At 36.4% G+C, this 13,061-nt stretch overlaps 1 protein-coding gene across 1 annotated transcript; it reads left to right on the top strand.

Annotated features, from left to right (window-relative positions):
- Positions 1-2,512: 2,512 nt before the first annotated feature.
- On the top strand, positions 2,513-3,792 carry DCS_03023 (uncharacterized protein; the record flags this gene model as incomplete). The annotated part of the gene is made up of 2 exons (XM_040800348.1): positions 2,513-2,575; positions 2,641-3,792. The coding sequence occupies 2 exons, from the start codon at positions 2,513-2,515 to the stop codon at positions 3,790-3,792; spliced, it is 1,215 nt and encodes a 404-aa protein (XP_040661231.1).
- Between the last annotated feature and the right edge of the window lie 9,269 nt (positions 3,793-13,061).

Raw genomic sequence — 13,061 nt, 5'->3', positions numbered from 1 at the left:
TATCATACAAGTATACAAGTACGGAGTGCATGTACACCTAACAAGTACAAGTACGGAGTGCATGTACACCTGCAAGTACAAGTACGCAGTACAAGTATGCAAGAACAAGTACTGCACTCGTATGGGGGGTGGAGTATCGATTGTGTAATAGAACGGCTACTGTACTCTACCTCATGTACGGACTACGAGTACTTGAGTACTTATAGGTGTACAGTGCAGTACTTATTCCGTGCTGATGGAGTACGGAGTAGGCAAAAGACAACTGATAATACTTCGTACCAACCGTACTTGTACTTGTACTTGCAAGTACTGTCGTGCAGTACTTTTGTCAGACCGAATTGGCGTCTTCTGACCTACAGCGCTAAGCCCAGGAGTTGCCGGAGGATCAGGATCGAAGTAGCCATATTAGTACTAATGGACGAAGTGGTTGCTGATAGATGGCTACAAAGAAGTACATACATGTCAGTGTACGGAGTGCTGTACTGTAGGTATTCTTGGTACAGTAAGTACAGTATATGGAGACATGTACGCACCTAACCTAAGGGGTTGTACTCCGTACTTAGGTAAGTGATGTGCGTAGTGCATTGATGCCCGCTAAAATGGGCATCAAGGTAATTACTTGAAGCAGGTTCTTGTAAGTACAATTACAGTACTGTACGGAATGGACATACTGTACGGAGTGGACATACTGTACGGAGCGGACATACTTTACTGTAGCTGCAGGCCATTCTAATCCCGCAATTCGCCAGCTTGCAAGTACGTACTGACTGTAAGTAAGTAGTTTTCATCGTGACCTAATTCAGCAAGCTATCCCAGCTTCCGACATGACAAGCGTACCTACTGTATACTTGCGCAATTGCCCTTTACTGCCTGCATCGCTTATTTTAAAGGATAGTGTTGAACTGTGGACGGAAAGCGTTGACTGACGATGACGTTGATCTTGGTGCGCAAGTACAAGCTTTTGCGGAGGATTTGCGCAAGTTTGTCAAAGCGATGATGTAGCGCGGCTATTGTCGGTAAAGTTGATGAATGGAATAATACTGTACTCACTCCGTACTTGAACTTGGATAAATTTGCCGACGCTATATTAATAGTTGTTCCTAATTAAGCACAGTACTCAAGTACTAGTACAGTTTACATGCAGCTCACGTCGCTTGTGCCAAGTTCGGTCATGACCACGTGCGATTATCACCAAGACACCGTAGGATTCGGGTGGCCCCAGCTGCCAGACTAGCCTTGCACTATTATTACCCGATCTTGCGATCCGTTGTGAGTTCATAGTAATAATAATACATAACATATATACAGAGTACATGTGCTTGCACTCACATGTACAGAGCAAGTATACTGTAGCCTGCCTCGGCGGAAAACGGCTAGCGCCAAGTTCAGCTCCTTGCGGCCCTTGCGGTATCATGATGTAATTAGTAATAATACACCAAAAGACAACCAGAATAGTAATTACTCACATGCATATGTAACTATTTCATAGCAAAAACGCAATGATACTCGCAAGGGATGATGATATTATTATGTAAGTAGTTGTATACGCCCACAGTACTTGTGCTGCACATGTACAAGTACTACTGTAAGTACAAGTACCTAAGTACAAGTACAAGTACACACTAAGTACTTACCAAATTGTAAGTACTCCGTAGGTGTTCAAGTAAGTACATATACAAAGTATCAATACTAGTTGCACGGAGTACGCTCAAATACTGTACTAGTACATGTGCGGAGTAGGTACTCCGTGCTCCGTATCCATACTTGAACTGTAATTAATTGAACATCCCCAAGTGCCATCAACCGATGACCTACCTCTACGAAGTACTTACGTAGGTACTTGTATAGCAAGTGCATTTTATAGCAAGTACATTTTGCATGTACAACAGAGTCAGTACCTAGTACGTAACACATGAAACTGAGATGGACGAGTGCATGCAAGCAAGTAAGTACTTAGCTGTACTGCTTGCGTGTACTTACCTAAGTACACCTGCAGGTAAGTACTTTGACCAGATGGGCTCGGCAGGGGACTATGAACACTGGTATGCCACAACCGCTCGTCTCCCCTACCAAGTATTATTACTTTCTTGCAAGCACATGTATTATATCTACACTTACCTACTTACTCGGACTGGTATATCGTACTGCAGCTGTATACTGCACCTACTGTACGTTGTACTTAAGCACGAGTATTGCAGCACGTTGTACTTACATGGACGAGCACCCTACACGTGCTGGTATTGTACTCCCTAGTTGTCCTTGTACAATGCTAACATGTGCATGTAATATTACATGTACCTGTACGTAAGTGTTCTGTGCTTGTACACATGTACTTGCGGAGTAAGTACATGTCGTAGTTACTTACTATACTCGCACTCACATGCGGATGGAGATCAGGGTGCGCGTGCAATTCCGTATGAATACCGACTCATCCTCCGCCGCAAACCCGTCGGCAATCTCGCCCATCACCGCGCTTCGCCTACCCGTACCTGTACAATAGTATCGCGACATCATGTTGCCCGTGCCGCTAGCCATAGCCGTCGTCCTCCTTGGCGCACCCGCCACGTCGGCAGAGGTATGCCATCGGCCTTCCGCTTCTTGATCGACGACAAAAAATCTAACCATCCTTCTTCCTTCAAGGCGAAACATCAGTGGAGTGATCCGACGGACTACTGCTACGATTTTTTCGAATCATGCCTCGGAACCGACGTCCAGTGCGCCTTCTTCTTTGACAAGACGCCCGAGAATTATACCAGCCAGGATGCGTGCTTCGATGACCGTCTTGAGCGCGACCGCAATCGCCCGCTCCTTCAATGGCATCTTCCGGCGGATGACAAGGTGTGGCATCAACAGCGGTGCAGACTGAAGAATGACTGGTGCATCGGAACCGATGCCACCTGCGGCAAAATCGTCAACGATGCAAGGAGGGCTGGGTGCTTCAATGCTCGGTCCAAAGGGCCCTGGTTGCAACCGAACTCGACGCAATGCGGCAAAGGGTGGGAGACGGAGGAATGCGACGGCACAGTGAAATGGTGCAAAAAGAAGGCAAAGCTTTATGGATCGGAATCGGCTTGTCTTGAAAAGCGATTGGCCTTCCACAACGTCTACTCCCCAAGCTGCGACGGCTCCGTATCCGAGCCTTGCATGGGAACAAAGGCATGGTGCGAGCGTCCAGAGGAGATAGAGGCCAACGGCTCGCGAGAGAAGTGCGTCATGCGCCGAGGGCCTCCGCCGCTGGGGCTCACCAAGTGGCTGGCTCGAGACGAGACGTGCCCCGCCCGCGCGAGGGAAGAAAAGTGCGTCGGAACCGAGTTGGCATGCATGTCGTACGTGCAACCGTCGCTCAGCCAAGACTGCCTCGCCACTCGAGAGTGGGCTCCTTGGTATCTCGTCGACGGCACGGCCGCAGGCCAGGTCCATGATGCTTCGGCGACCGAGAAAGACGTCGGGACCGTCGTGTGGTGCGAACAGAAATGGCAGCGGCTGAAATATGCCAACTCGGCGGCATGCTTCGCCGCACGTGGCCCGCGGCCTGGGAATCAGACGGCAGATCTGTTCAGCTTGGTCAAGGCCGGCATCAAGAAAAACGTTCGTGACACTGCGGCGAGCCTTGCGCTCACCGTCGCAATTCAGATGGTTATGAAGGAGAATGCAACGGCCAACGCTACCATCAAGGCTATCGAGGACGGGCTTCCCTTGTTCTTGAATGCGTCGCGTCCAGTCGTCATGGGTACCATTGATGAAGTTGTCCAAGGGCTCGAAAGCTCCTCCAAGGCCTTAGCTAGTACATGAAATTAGCAATGACACGACGCAAATAGAAGAAGAAAGTGCAAGTAGTGCCAAAGACACTTGCTGTCACGCAAATGCTCCCTTGAGATCCGTCGCCGCCTCGACTCCCGCGTCGACGAAGCAGCGAAACGGCCGGATCTGTGCGGCTAATGGATGCCCGTCATGGCCACTTGCTGACGAGCAGGGTAACGACGGCTCGCCAGTGGCACGAACATGCGAGCCTACAAATGCGTGTGAAGTCATGTTCGTCCATGTAGTGATTAAACGTGAACGTGTACCTTTGAACAGTAGTAGTTGTGCGGTGTTTTCATGACCTGCTGATGCATGCACGGGGTAGCACGTGCAAGTACTGTACACCTAGGTGTACGGAGTACTTACTTGGCGGTGCACGGTATCACTCTGTCGATACTACAGTACAAGGACTATCGGATTCCGGAGTGAGTAAGTACAGGTGCCTGATATGCGGTAATACCGAGTATTTCGGACTACATTGTTCTACGATGGTAGGCGCAGCAAGTATAGTAGAAATTGGTCTCTGCAGTTGGAGGCACATGCTTACAACTGCTTGCAATTCTCATTAGTGTACGTACTCCGTACACCTACAGAAGTTCATGTCGTCCTACAAGAAAGTACGGAGCAACTTACTTGGTTGTAGATGTGCTTCACTATTGCTGCACTTGCAAATACGCCTACTGTACTGCTACGGAGGATTGCAGGCGTACTTGCGCAAGTACTGTATTAATTACTGCTGCAGGTACTGTACTCTGTCGCATCATATTACAGTACCTACTATTAAGTCCACATTGACGTCCACATTGACTGTGGCGCCAATTTTTGTGGCTGGTTTGGTGCAACACAGTACCTACCTATTATTATTATTAAGTCCACATTGACGTCCACATTGACGTCCACAATGACTGTGGCGCCCATTTTTTGTGGCTGGTTTGGTGCAACATACTCCCTACTCCCTACTTGAACAAGTAGAGTATGCATCTCAGACGACCAAAGTTCGCGTACCTCAGTCGACTACACCAACGCCACAATAAAAAAAAACGGGTCACGGTACATAACCTTTCGCGTAAATACTTTTGGAAAATTAAAAGATACTTCCTAGGAACTACGGCTCGAACTCCAACTTACATCCAAAAAATAGACTGTATACCTAGAAATTATAGTACTTAGGAAAATACAGGGCATCCATTGCGCTAGGAACTAACTGCTAATTACAGTACGTCCACTGCGCTGTAAATAACTTTAAGTTATAGTGCGTCCACTGCGCTGTAAACAACTTTAAGTTATAGTACGTCTACTATATTGCAAATCAGTTATCGCTTAGAATTAGTTCCAAACTACTTCCTATACGTTTTAGTAGAATTAATTCCGAACTACTTTGCCGTACCTTATTGGAATCGGTTCTAAACCACTTCGCTATGCCTTATTGGAATTGGTTCCAAACCACTTTACCGTACCTTATTGGAATCAATTCCAACCACTTTATATACGTCTTGGTGGAATCAATTCCGAACTACTTCGCCGTACCTTATTGGAATCGGTTCCAAACTACTTCGCCGTGCCTTATTGGAATCGGTTCCAAACTACTTCGCTATACCTTATTGGAATTAATTCCAACCACTTTATATGCGTTTTAGTGGAATCAATTCCGAACTACTTTACCGTACCTTATTGGAATTGGTTCCAAACCACTTTACCGTACCTTATTGGAATCGGTTCTAAACTACTTCGCTGTACCTTATTGGAATCGGTTCCAACTACTTCGTATGCGTCTTGGTGGAATTAATTCCAAACCACTTCGCCGTACCTTATTGGAATCGGTTCCAAACTACTTCGCCGTACCTTATTGGAATCGGTTCCAAACTACTTCGCTGTGCCTTATTAGAATCGGTTCCAACTACTTTATGTACGTCTTGGTAGAATTAATTCCGAACTACTTTACCGTACCTTATTGGAATTGGTTCTAAACTACTTCGCCGTACCTTATTGGAATCGGTTCCGAACTACTTTACCGTACCTTATTAGAATTAATTTCGAACTACTTCGCCTTATCTTATTGGAATCGGTTCCGAACTATTTCGCCGTATCTTATTGGAATCGGTTCCAAACTACTTCGCCGTACCTTATTGGAATTAATTCCAACCACTTTATGTACGTTTTGGTAGAATCAATTCCGAACCACTTCGCCGTACCTTATTAGAATTAATTTCGAACTACTTTACCGTATCTTATTGGAATCGGTTCCAAACTACTTCGCCGTACCTTATTGGAATTAATTCCAACCACTTCGTATATATTTTAGTGGAATTAATTCCGAACTACTTTACCGTACCTTATTAGAATTAATTTCGAACCACTTTGCCGTATCTTATTGGAATTAGTTCCAAACTATTTCGCTATACCTTATTGGAATCGGTTCCAACCCACTTTACAGTATCTTGTTAAAGTAAAAGATAGTTCTAGTTCCATACCGTATTATTATAGATTCTAAAAGTTATAATTTATTGTATTGTAAATAAATTGTATAGGTACGGTGCCTGTCTCTATATTTTCTTTAAGAAACGCTGCGAAAGGATTATAAGCTATTGCGCTAAGAGCTATTTATATTTATAGGTTGCTATAGCAAAGTTACTTACGTAAACGCATTATACGAATATATTGCTATTCTATTCCAAACCAATTTGTATTGCATTTATATTATTATTACGTACCTATCTTCGAATTGTTTTACGTTATGCGTACTACTATCTTGTTGCCAGTATTAGGTTAAATTTGCAATTAATCCGTCCATTATGTCCTACAAAACGCATTAAGGATATCTTCGGTACCTTAATAAGGGCCGCCGCCTACTCGACGAAATAATTCCGCCGTTGCAATTAAACAATCGAGGAGAGGTAATTTTAGTACTAGGAGAAGTATTTTATTACTATTAAAGCAATATTGGGCTTTGCGTTATAGTAAAAACTTTATTTAAATTAATTCGTATTATATTTAAACTAACAGCCGTCTAATTCTAAAATAATTAGTTTAGCAGTATATTATCATTAAAACATTACTATAAACGCATATATAAGGTCGATTTAGAGGAGCTATAATTTAGGTTAAATACGTTTAAGTTTAATATAATTGTTAACAGTAAATATATTTTCTTGCTCTATATTTTAATACTACTGCTAATTAATTTAGGATAGTATAACGATTTTGCTACTAGTAATATACCGCAGTGGATACTAAGAAAGCCTGCAAGGACAATAATACTAGTAACGAACGACCGCCCTTCTGTACTCCAATATAACAGTCCAATACAATACATAAGTATAGTTCCTTAGGGCAATACAGATAAATACACAGCAAACGCTACGACTTCGCAGTATTTATAGCAGCCCCGCTACAGTAAACTAAGTTATTGCGAATATAGAGTTACTGGCGGTATATATTGGAATTAATTCGAATATATATCTAAGTAATACTAACTACCTTACTAGGAACTACTTATAAATACGCCTATACTAGGAGAGGTACGTATATATTCTAAATATATTTCGAATTAGTTCTAGACTCGTTTACTAATTGTATATAGACGGCCATAAGGCCGTTATTTAAATTAATTCGTCGAATACTAGGATCTCCTATTGCGCTAGTATTGCGCGTACTACGCCCCTAGCTAAGAGTACCTCTGCAATAGAGGGTAGCTTTACTATTCCCGTCGCTAAGCTCAATATACAAAAGTTTCGAGATAGAAGACAATATAGGCTTAGATAAGGTATAGTAATTATATTATATTTAAAATAAGGTTGGAATTAATTCTAGCTTATTACTAACGAACTTATAGGATAAAAGGAATAAAATTAATAATAATAATACTACCGATAAGATATAAAGCGAGTTAAGTAAGTCGAACGAGTTAAGCAATACTACGTCCGAAAATAAGCGTAAACAAATTGCAAAAAGGAAGGGGAAACAAAATATACAAAGGGTAAAAGGCGCCCGAAAAAAAGCAACAATAAAGTTAAAGATTAGGGTACTAAGTAAGGCAAATGCCCAGAATAAAGCACCAATAAGGGCCGCTACCTTATAGGTACGTAAAAGTATAAAACTAGTATTATTGTTTTAGAACCGCTTTTAAACCAATTTAGGTCGGTAAGCTAATAAACTCTTACTAAAAGGACAATTGCAATTATCTATTTAACTCTAACTTTTACAATACAACGGCTAATTCGGACTCTAGCTCGTCTATAAGTAGCTCCTCTACTATAAGCTCCTCTACTATAACTCCTACCTATATTACCTCTAAGACAAAGTCTACCGCCGCAATAGCTAAAAATAAAGTAGGTTGCTTCTAGAATTAATTCTATACTAATTCCATTATACTATATATCTATTTTACTTATAATTATATACGCAGATTAATAACAAGCCTACTAGCGGAACGATAATATAGATAATGCGGATAAATAAGAGGAAGAAACAAAATAAGTCTATTTCCTAGGTATGCAATAAATAGTATTTAAATTAGTTACTTAGAGTAATAACCCGCGAAAATAATAGCATACGCAAATACCGCTTACCAAAAAGCAAGCCGAATTATATAACCCTGCTACAAGCACTAAAGGAGAGGTATATTTTAAATACAAATAAATCCAAAATCATTCCGTACGTATAACTTACGGATTAATAGGGCAAAAGTTCTTAAACAATATCTAGTACTATAGTACCTATAGTACGGAAGGAGATCCTAACGCATTGCGAATTAGTTTAGTTCTAACTCTACTATATTTATTCGAACTTTAATTACTAACAATACGTAGGAGACGGATAAGTCCTACCGCAACAGATTGTTTTCCAGCCTACTATTTAAGTTCCTACTAAAATAAGAAGCTCCTCTAAATAAGGCAGGCAATAGGTATAACTCAAAAGCAATACGCAAATTGTTATTAACGCCTAATAACGTAGATTTCCGTACTAGTAAGTATAAATATACATACTGTAAAGCAGCAGGCAGACGTAAGCAGATTGGAATTAGTTCTATGCGTATTTTAAGTCAGTTTTAATATATTTATAAGTTACTACCCAATACAATAATTTTTAAATAGCTATTATATTTAGACAAACTTCTACTTATCGCTAAAACAGTAGCAGGTCGTACCGTTAAACTAGGAGGATTAAGATTAGGGAGTTTTATTATACAAGTACTATAATATAGTAGTTTAAGCAGATATAAAGTTTTAATCGGACAATATATTTTAAGATTATTATAAAATTATTGCATTATATTTAGTAACAATATTAAGTATTCTTTAGCAGTAATATACAATTACGTTATAGACCAGACTAAAACTAGTTCTAAATTAATTCCAGCTATACTAGTAAAGAACAAGGTTGCAATACATTATGTCTTATTTAAGTTTATTCCATAAAACATTCCAATACTATATAAGATATTTAATATATTTTGCTAAATACTCTAAGGCAAGAAAATATATTACTATAGTACTTAAATACTTTAGGGTATAGTATATATATATATATATATATATAATACATTAAGTTAGGTATTACGTTTAGTAATGTTTTTTTCTACAGTAGGGTACTATTTTTTTTTATATATATCTACGTAAATATAGAGTATTTAAGTATATAAGTATATTTTATATAATTAATTACTCTAAGGTAGTAGATTAATATTCGTACCTAAGATTAAAGATACATTATATAAATATTATTATAGAATATAGTATACAGTAACTAGTACTATTAGTAAGATATTAAATACCTAAGCATTTACGGATTACTTATACCGTAAAGATTTTAAATTCCAGGATACAAATAATATATATAACGTTAAAGGTAGTCCTTATATACTACTTCAGCTAGGCATTAGCTATTACTAACGTTAGCTTAATCTATCTCTTTATAATGCTTAATTACAAAAGTTTACTAGGATACTAAGCGTATCTTTAGGTAGATTTCCGAATAAACCCTCTTTCTAAGTATAAAGTAATTAATATAGGTAACGTTCTTTATATCTTTATCTATTACTAATATATTATCCTAGGGAAAACTTTTACTTTTCCCAGGCAAGAAGTACTATTACTTCCAAAATATAAATAGTATCTCCTATACCTTTTATACGCCCTTTAGTTTAATATAGAATTTAAAAAAATATCTTCTATAATATAATATTAGTATATACCAAAATCCAATAGGTTGCCCCCTACTTAAACGGTAGCTTAATACTACTAAGTAGTATAAACAGTTCCTTCTATAAGTAAATCTACTTTTAGCTATCTACTATATATACTAATAAGTTTAAGCTTACAGAAGATTCTATACCAATACCTCTATAACCTTCTTTAATTATTAAGATTCCAATCCAACAACCCCTACCTAAAATTCCTACTCTAATAATACCCTTACTACCTTACAGAGTAAAAAGGAAGCTACTTTAGGTTCCGTAAACAAAAAATAGTAAAATCTTATACTAAAGGATAAAGGAAGTTGCTAGTATAAAGGGTATATATTACTAATATAAAGAAAAGAAGTAGTTATATCTACTAAAGTTAAAGTATAATTTATATTATACTATATAGAAACAATTTTAAAATCCCTTTTAGCATAGTATAAAATATCTTTATTTTATAATATATAATAGCTAGATTTTTAAAGAATAGTAAAAAGACATTATTACCGCTATTATAGCAGTAAATATAGTTATAAATATCTTCTTTTTATAACTCTTAAGTAGCCTAATTTGTTCTATCTTTAATAACTTTCCTTTTCTTATATATACTCTCTATTTCTATATCTTATTCTTTATTATATTAATTGTAAAATTGTATTCTAACTAAAATAGAAACCGGTTAGGAATTAATTCTAACCTAGTTTGCAAAACAAACTATATACATTATAGAGTATATATAATATACTTCTATATCTATATACGTTTCTTCCTTATAAACGGATTCAGTACTAATATTATTATATAATAATATTTATTCTACTTTTATTCCTTGTTTTTTCTATTACTATACTTTAGGAAACAATTTCGAATATAGCTTTATTCCCTAGTTTTAAATCTAGGTTTACCTTTCTAAGAACTTCTAAAGATATCCTTAATAAATATTTCGTCCAGTAATCTAGAACTTACTTAGTTCTACCTACCCCCTAAGAGCCCCCCCAAGACCCCCCCTAAGAGCTAGTACAGCTATAGCTATTACTACTTATCTTATTATCTTTAAGTCAACAAAATACACTCTATACTAAAATAATTATCCACTCTCTATATATTCCTAAATACCCAATAATAAGTCCGAATAGTATAGTATATATTATTCCTACTAGTAGTATTTTTAATCTTATAAATAATAAATTAAAGCATAATATAAAAGGTTTCTAATCTTAATTAATACCTTATACTAAAATACCTTAGATTTAGTATAGCTTAAAGAGACAATATCCTTAGAAACAAAGCTTAACTACCTTATTTAACTATTAACTATATATACAGGCAATATATAATTATACTAGCAGGAAAGTATACTAGTTCCTTCCAAATAGGTAGTATTACTAAGAATTAACAGCTAAAATAGAGGAGGAAAGAGCAGTATTACGTATATCCCTTCTTACCTACCTAAATATTCGTTATACTTAGGCTATAAGGTATAACCTAAACAATTCGTTCTATACTATTATATAATTAATTATTTTCTTAGCTAAGTACGTATAATTAAAAAAGTCTTTAATATAAATAAAGCCTGCCTTTCTTCTAAAGGTACTTATTAACTAATACTAAGATTTATAACCGATTCTATATATATATCCTATCTTCCTTTAGCTATATATTACTAATAATATAGGCTAATGTAGGAGGTTCCTTTATATACTATTACTATAGTATATATCCGCCTCCTTCTCGATATACTCTACTAAAAAATCGGTCGCTAAGTTCTTTCTTTTTTAAATAGTATAGCCCTAATTTCTAGCTATTTTATTCCAATATTTATATAACTCTATACAGTAAAGATATTAAATATACAGAGACCTGCTCTAAGTTTTACTATAATTTATAACGAAACCAATTCTATAGTAAGTATACTTACTAAAACTATATACAATAAATACTAAGTACTAGAAGTATTCGATTATATTTCTAGCTAATCTCCCCTTATCCATCGGAATTATAGTATTAAAATAGTATTCCTTATACTAATTAACAATTCAATTCTATTGGTTATTCTTATTAGCTACGGAATCTATTTATATCCGCTTCTACCCCTAGTAAAAATACTATTAGCAATTATAGAAAATATCGTTTAATTACTATAGAAAATAAACTAACCTTAAAATATATTATATATATTTTACTTTCCCTTTCCCTATACCCTATACTTATCTCTATATAGTTCCTTTTCTTTCCTTACTAAGTATATAAGAGCTTTATGCAACCTATAAGAGTAAGATATTAAGCTAAATCTATACAAGCTTATCGAACTATAATATTATTCGATTAATCCTAAGGAAGTACAAAATATTATACTATCCAATAGGTTTATTAAAATTAGTAGTATTTATAAAGTAAAAGAATAAAATACATAACCTAGATAAAGTAAGTATATTCCTAGTATATAAGTATACTATTAATCGTTTAGTATATCCAATTTATGGATTATAATAGTAATGTTTTTATTGTTATTTGCTTTCTTTAACAGTAAGTAAAGCTTTTTATAAGGCTAAGCCTAGAAATACTTAAGATTAATATAAATTATAAATATATCTTAGGAAATAAAAAAGTTAAGGCTATTTAGGGTTAGAAATGCCTAACTACTGGAAATAGTAAGTATAAATTCATTCGAAAGCAATACGATAAGCTAATATATATTTAGTTATTCTACTTATTTATGTCTATATAAATATAGAGACTAAGGAGCTTTTTATATTTATATTTCAAAAGGTATTTTCTATTATATATAATAACTATTATATCTTAATTATATAGAAGTATTTATATAGTACTAGATTAATTAGTATTATTATAGACTAGGAAATTAAATGCTTATAAGGTAAGGTATATATATTTATTATACTAGATCTTTAGTACTAATATTTTAGGATTTAGCTTATATCTATATAGTATTAACTCTAAAAAACGCTCTTAGGACTGGTATACTTAACGATTGGTTCGGTTTTGCTAAGTTTACTTTTAGCGCAATATTAAACGATAATTACCTAAGTATAAACTATAGGGCCTAGGGTCCCTTTTT

Source organism: Drechmeria coniospora, chromosome 01, assembly GCF_001625195.1.
Source record: "Drechmeria coniospora strain ARSEF 6962 chromosome 01, whole genome shotgun sequence".
Lineage (NCBI taxonomy): Eukaryota > Fungi > Ascomycota > Sordariomycetes > Hypocreales > Ophiocordycipitaceae > Drechmeria > Drechmeria coniospora.
This window is presented reverse-complemented; position numbering and strand designations above follow the sequence as displayed.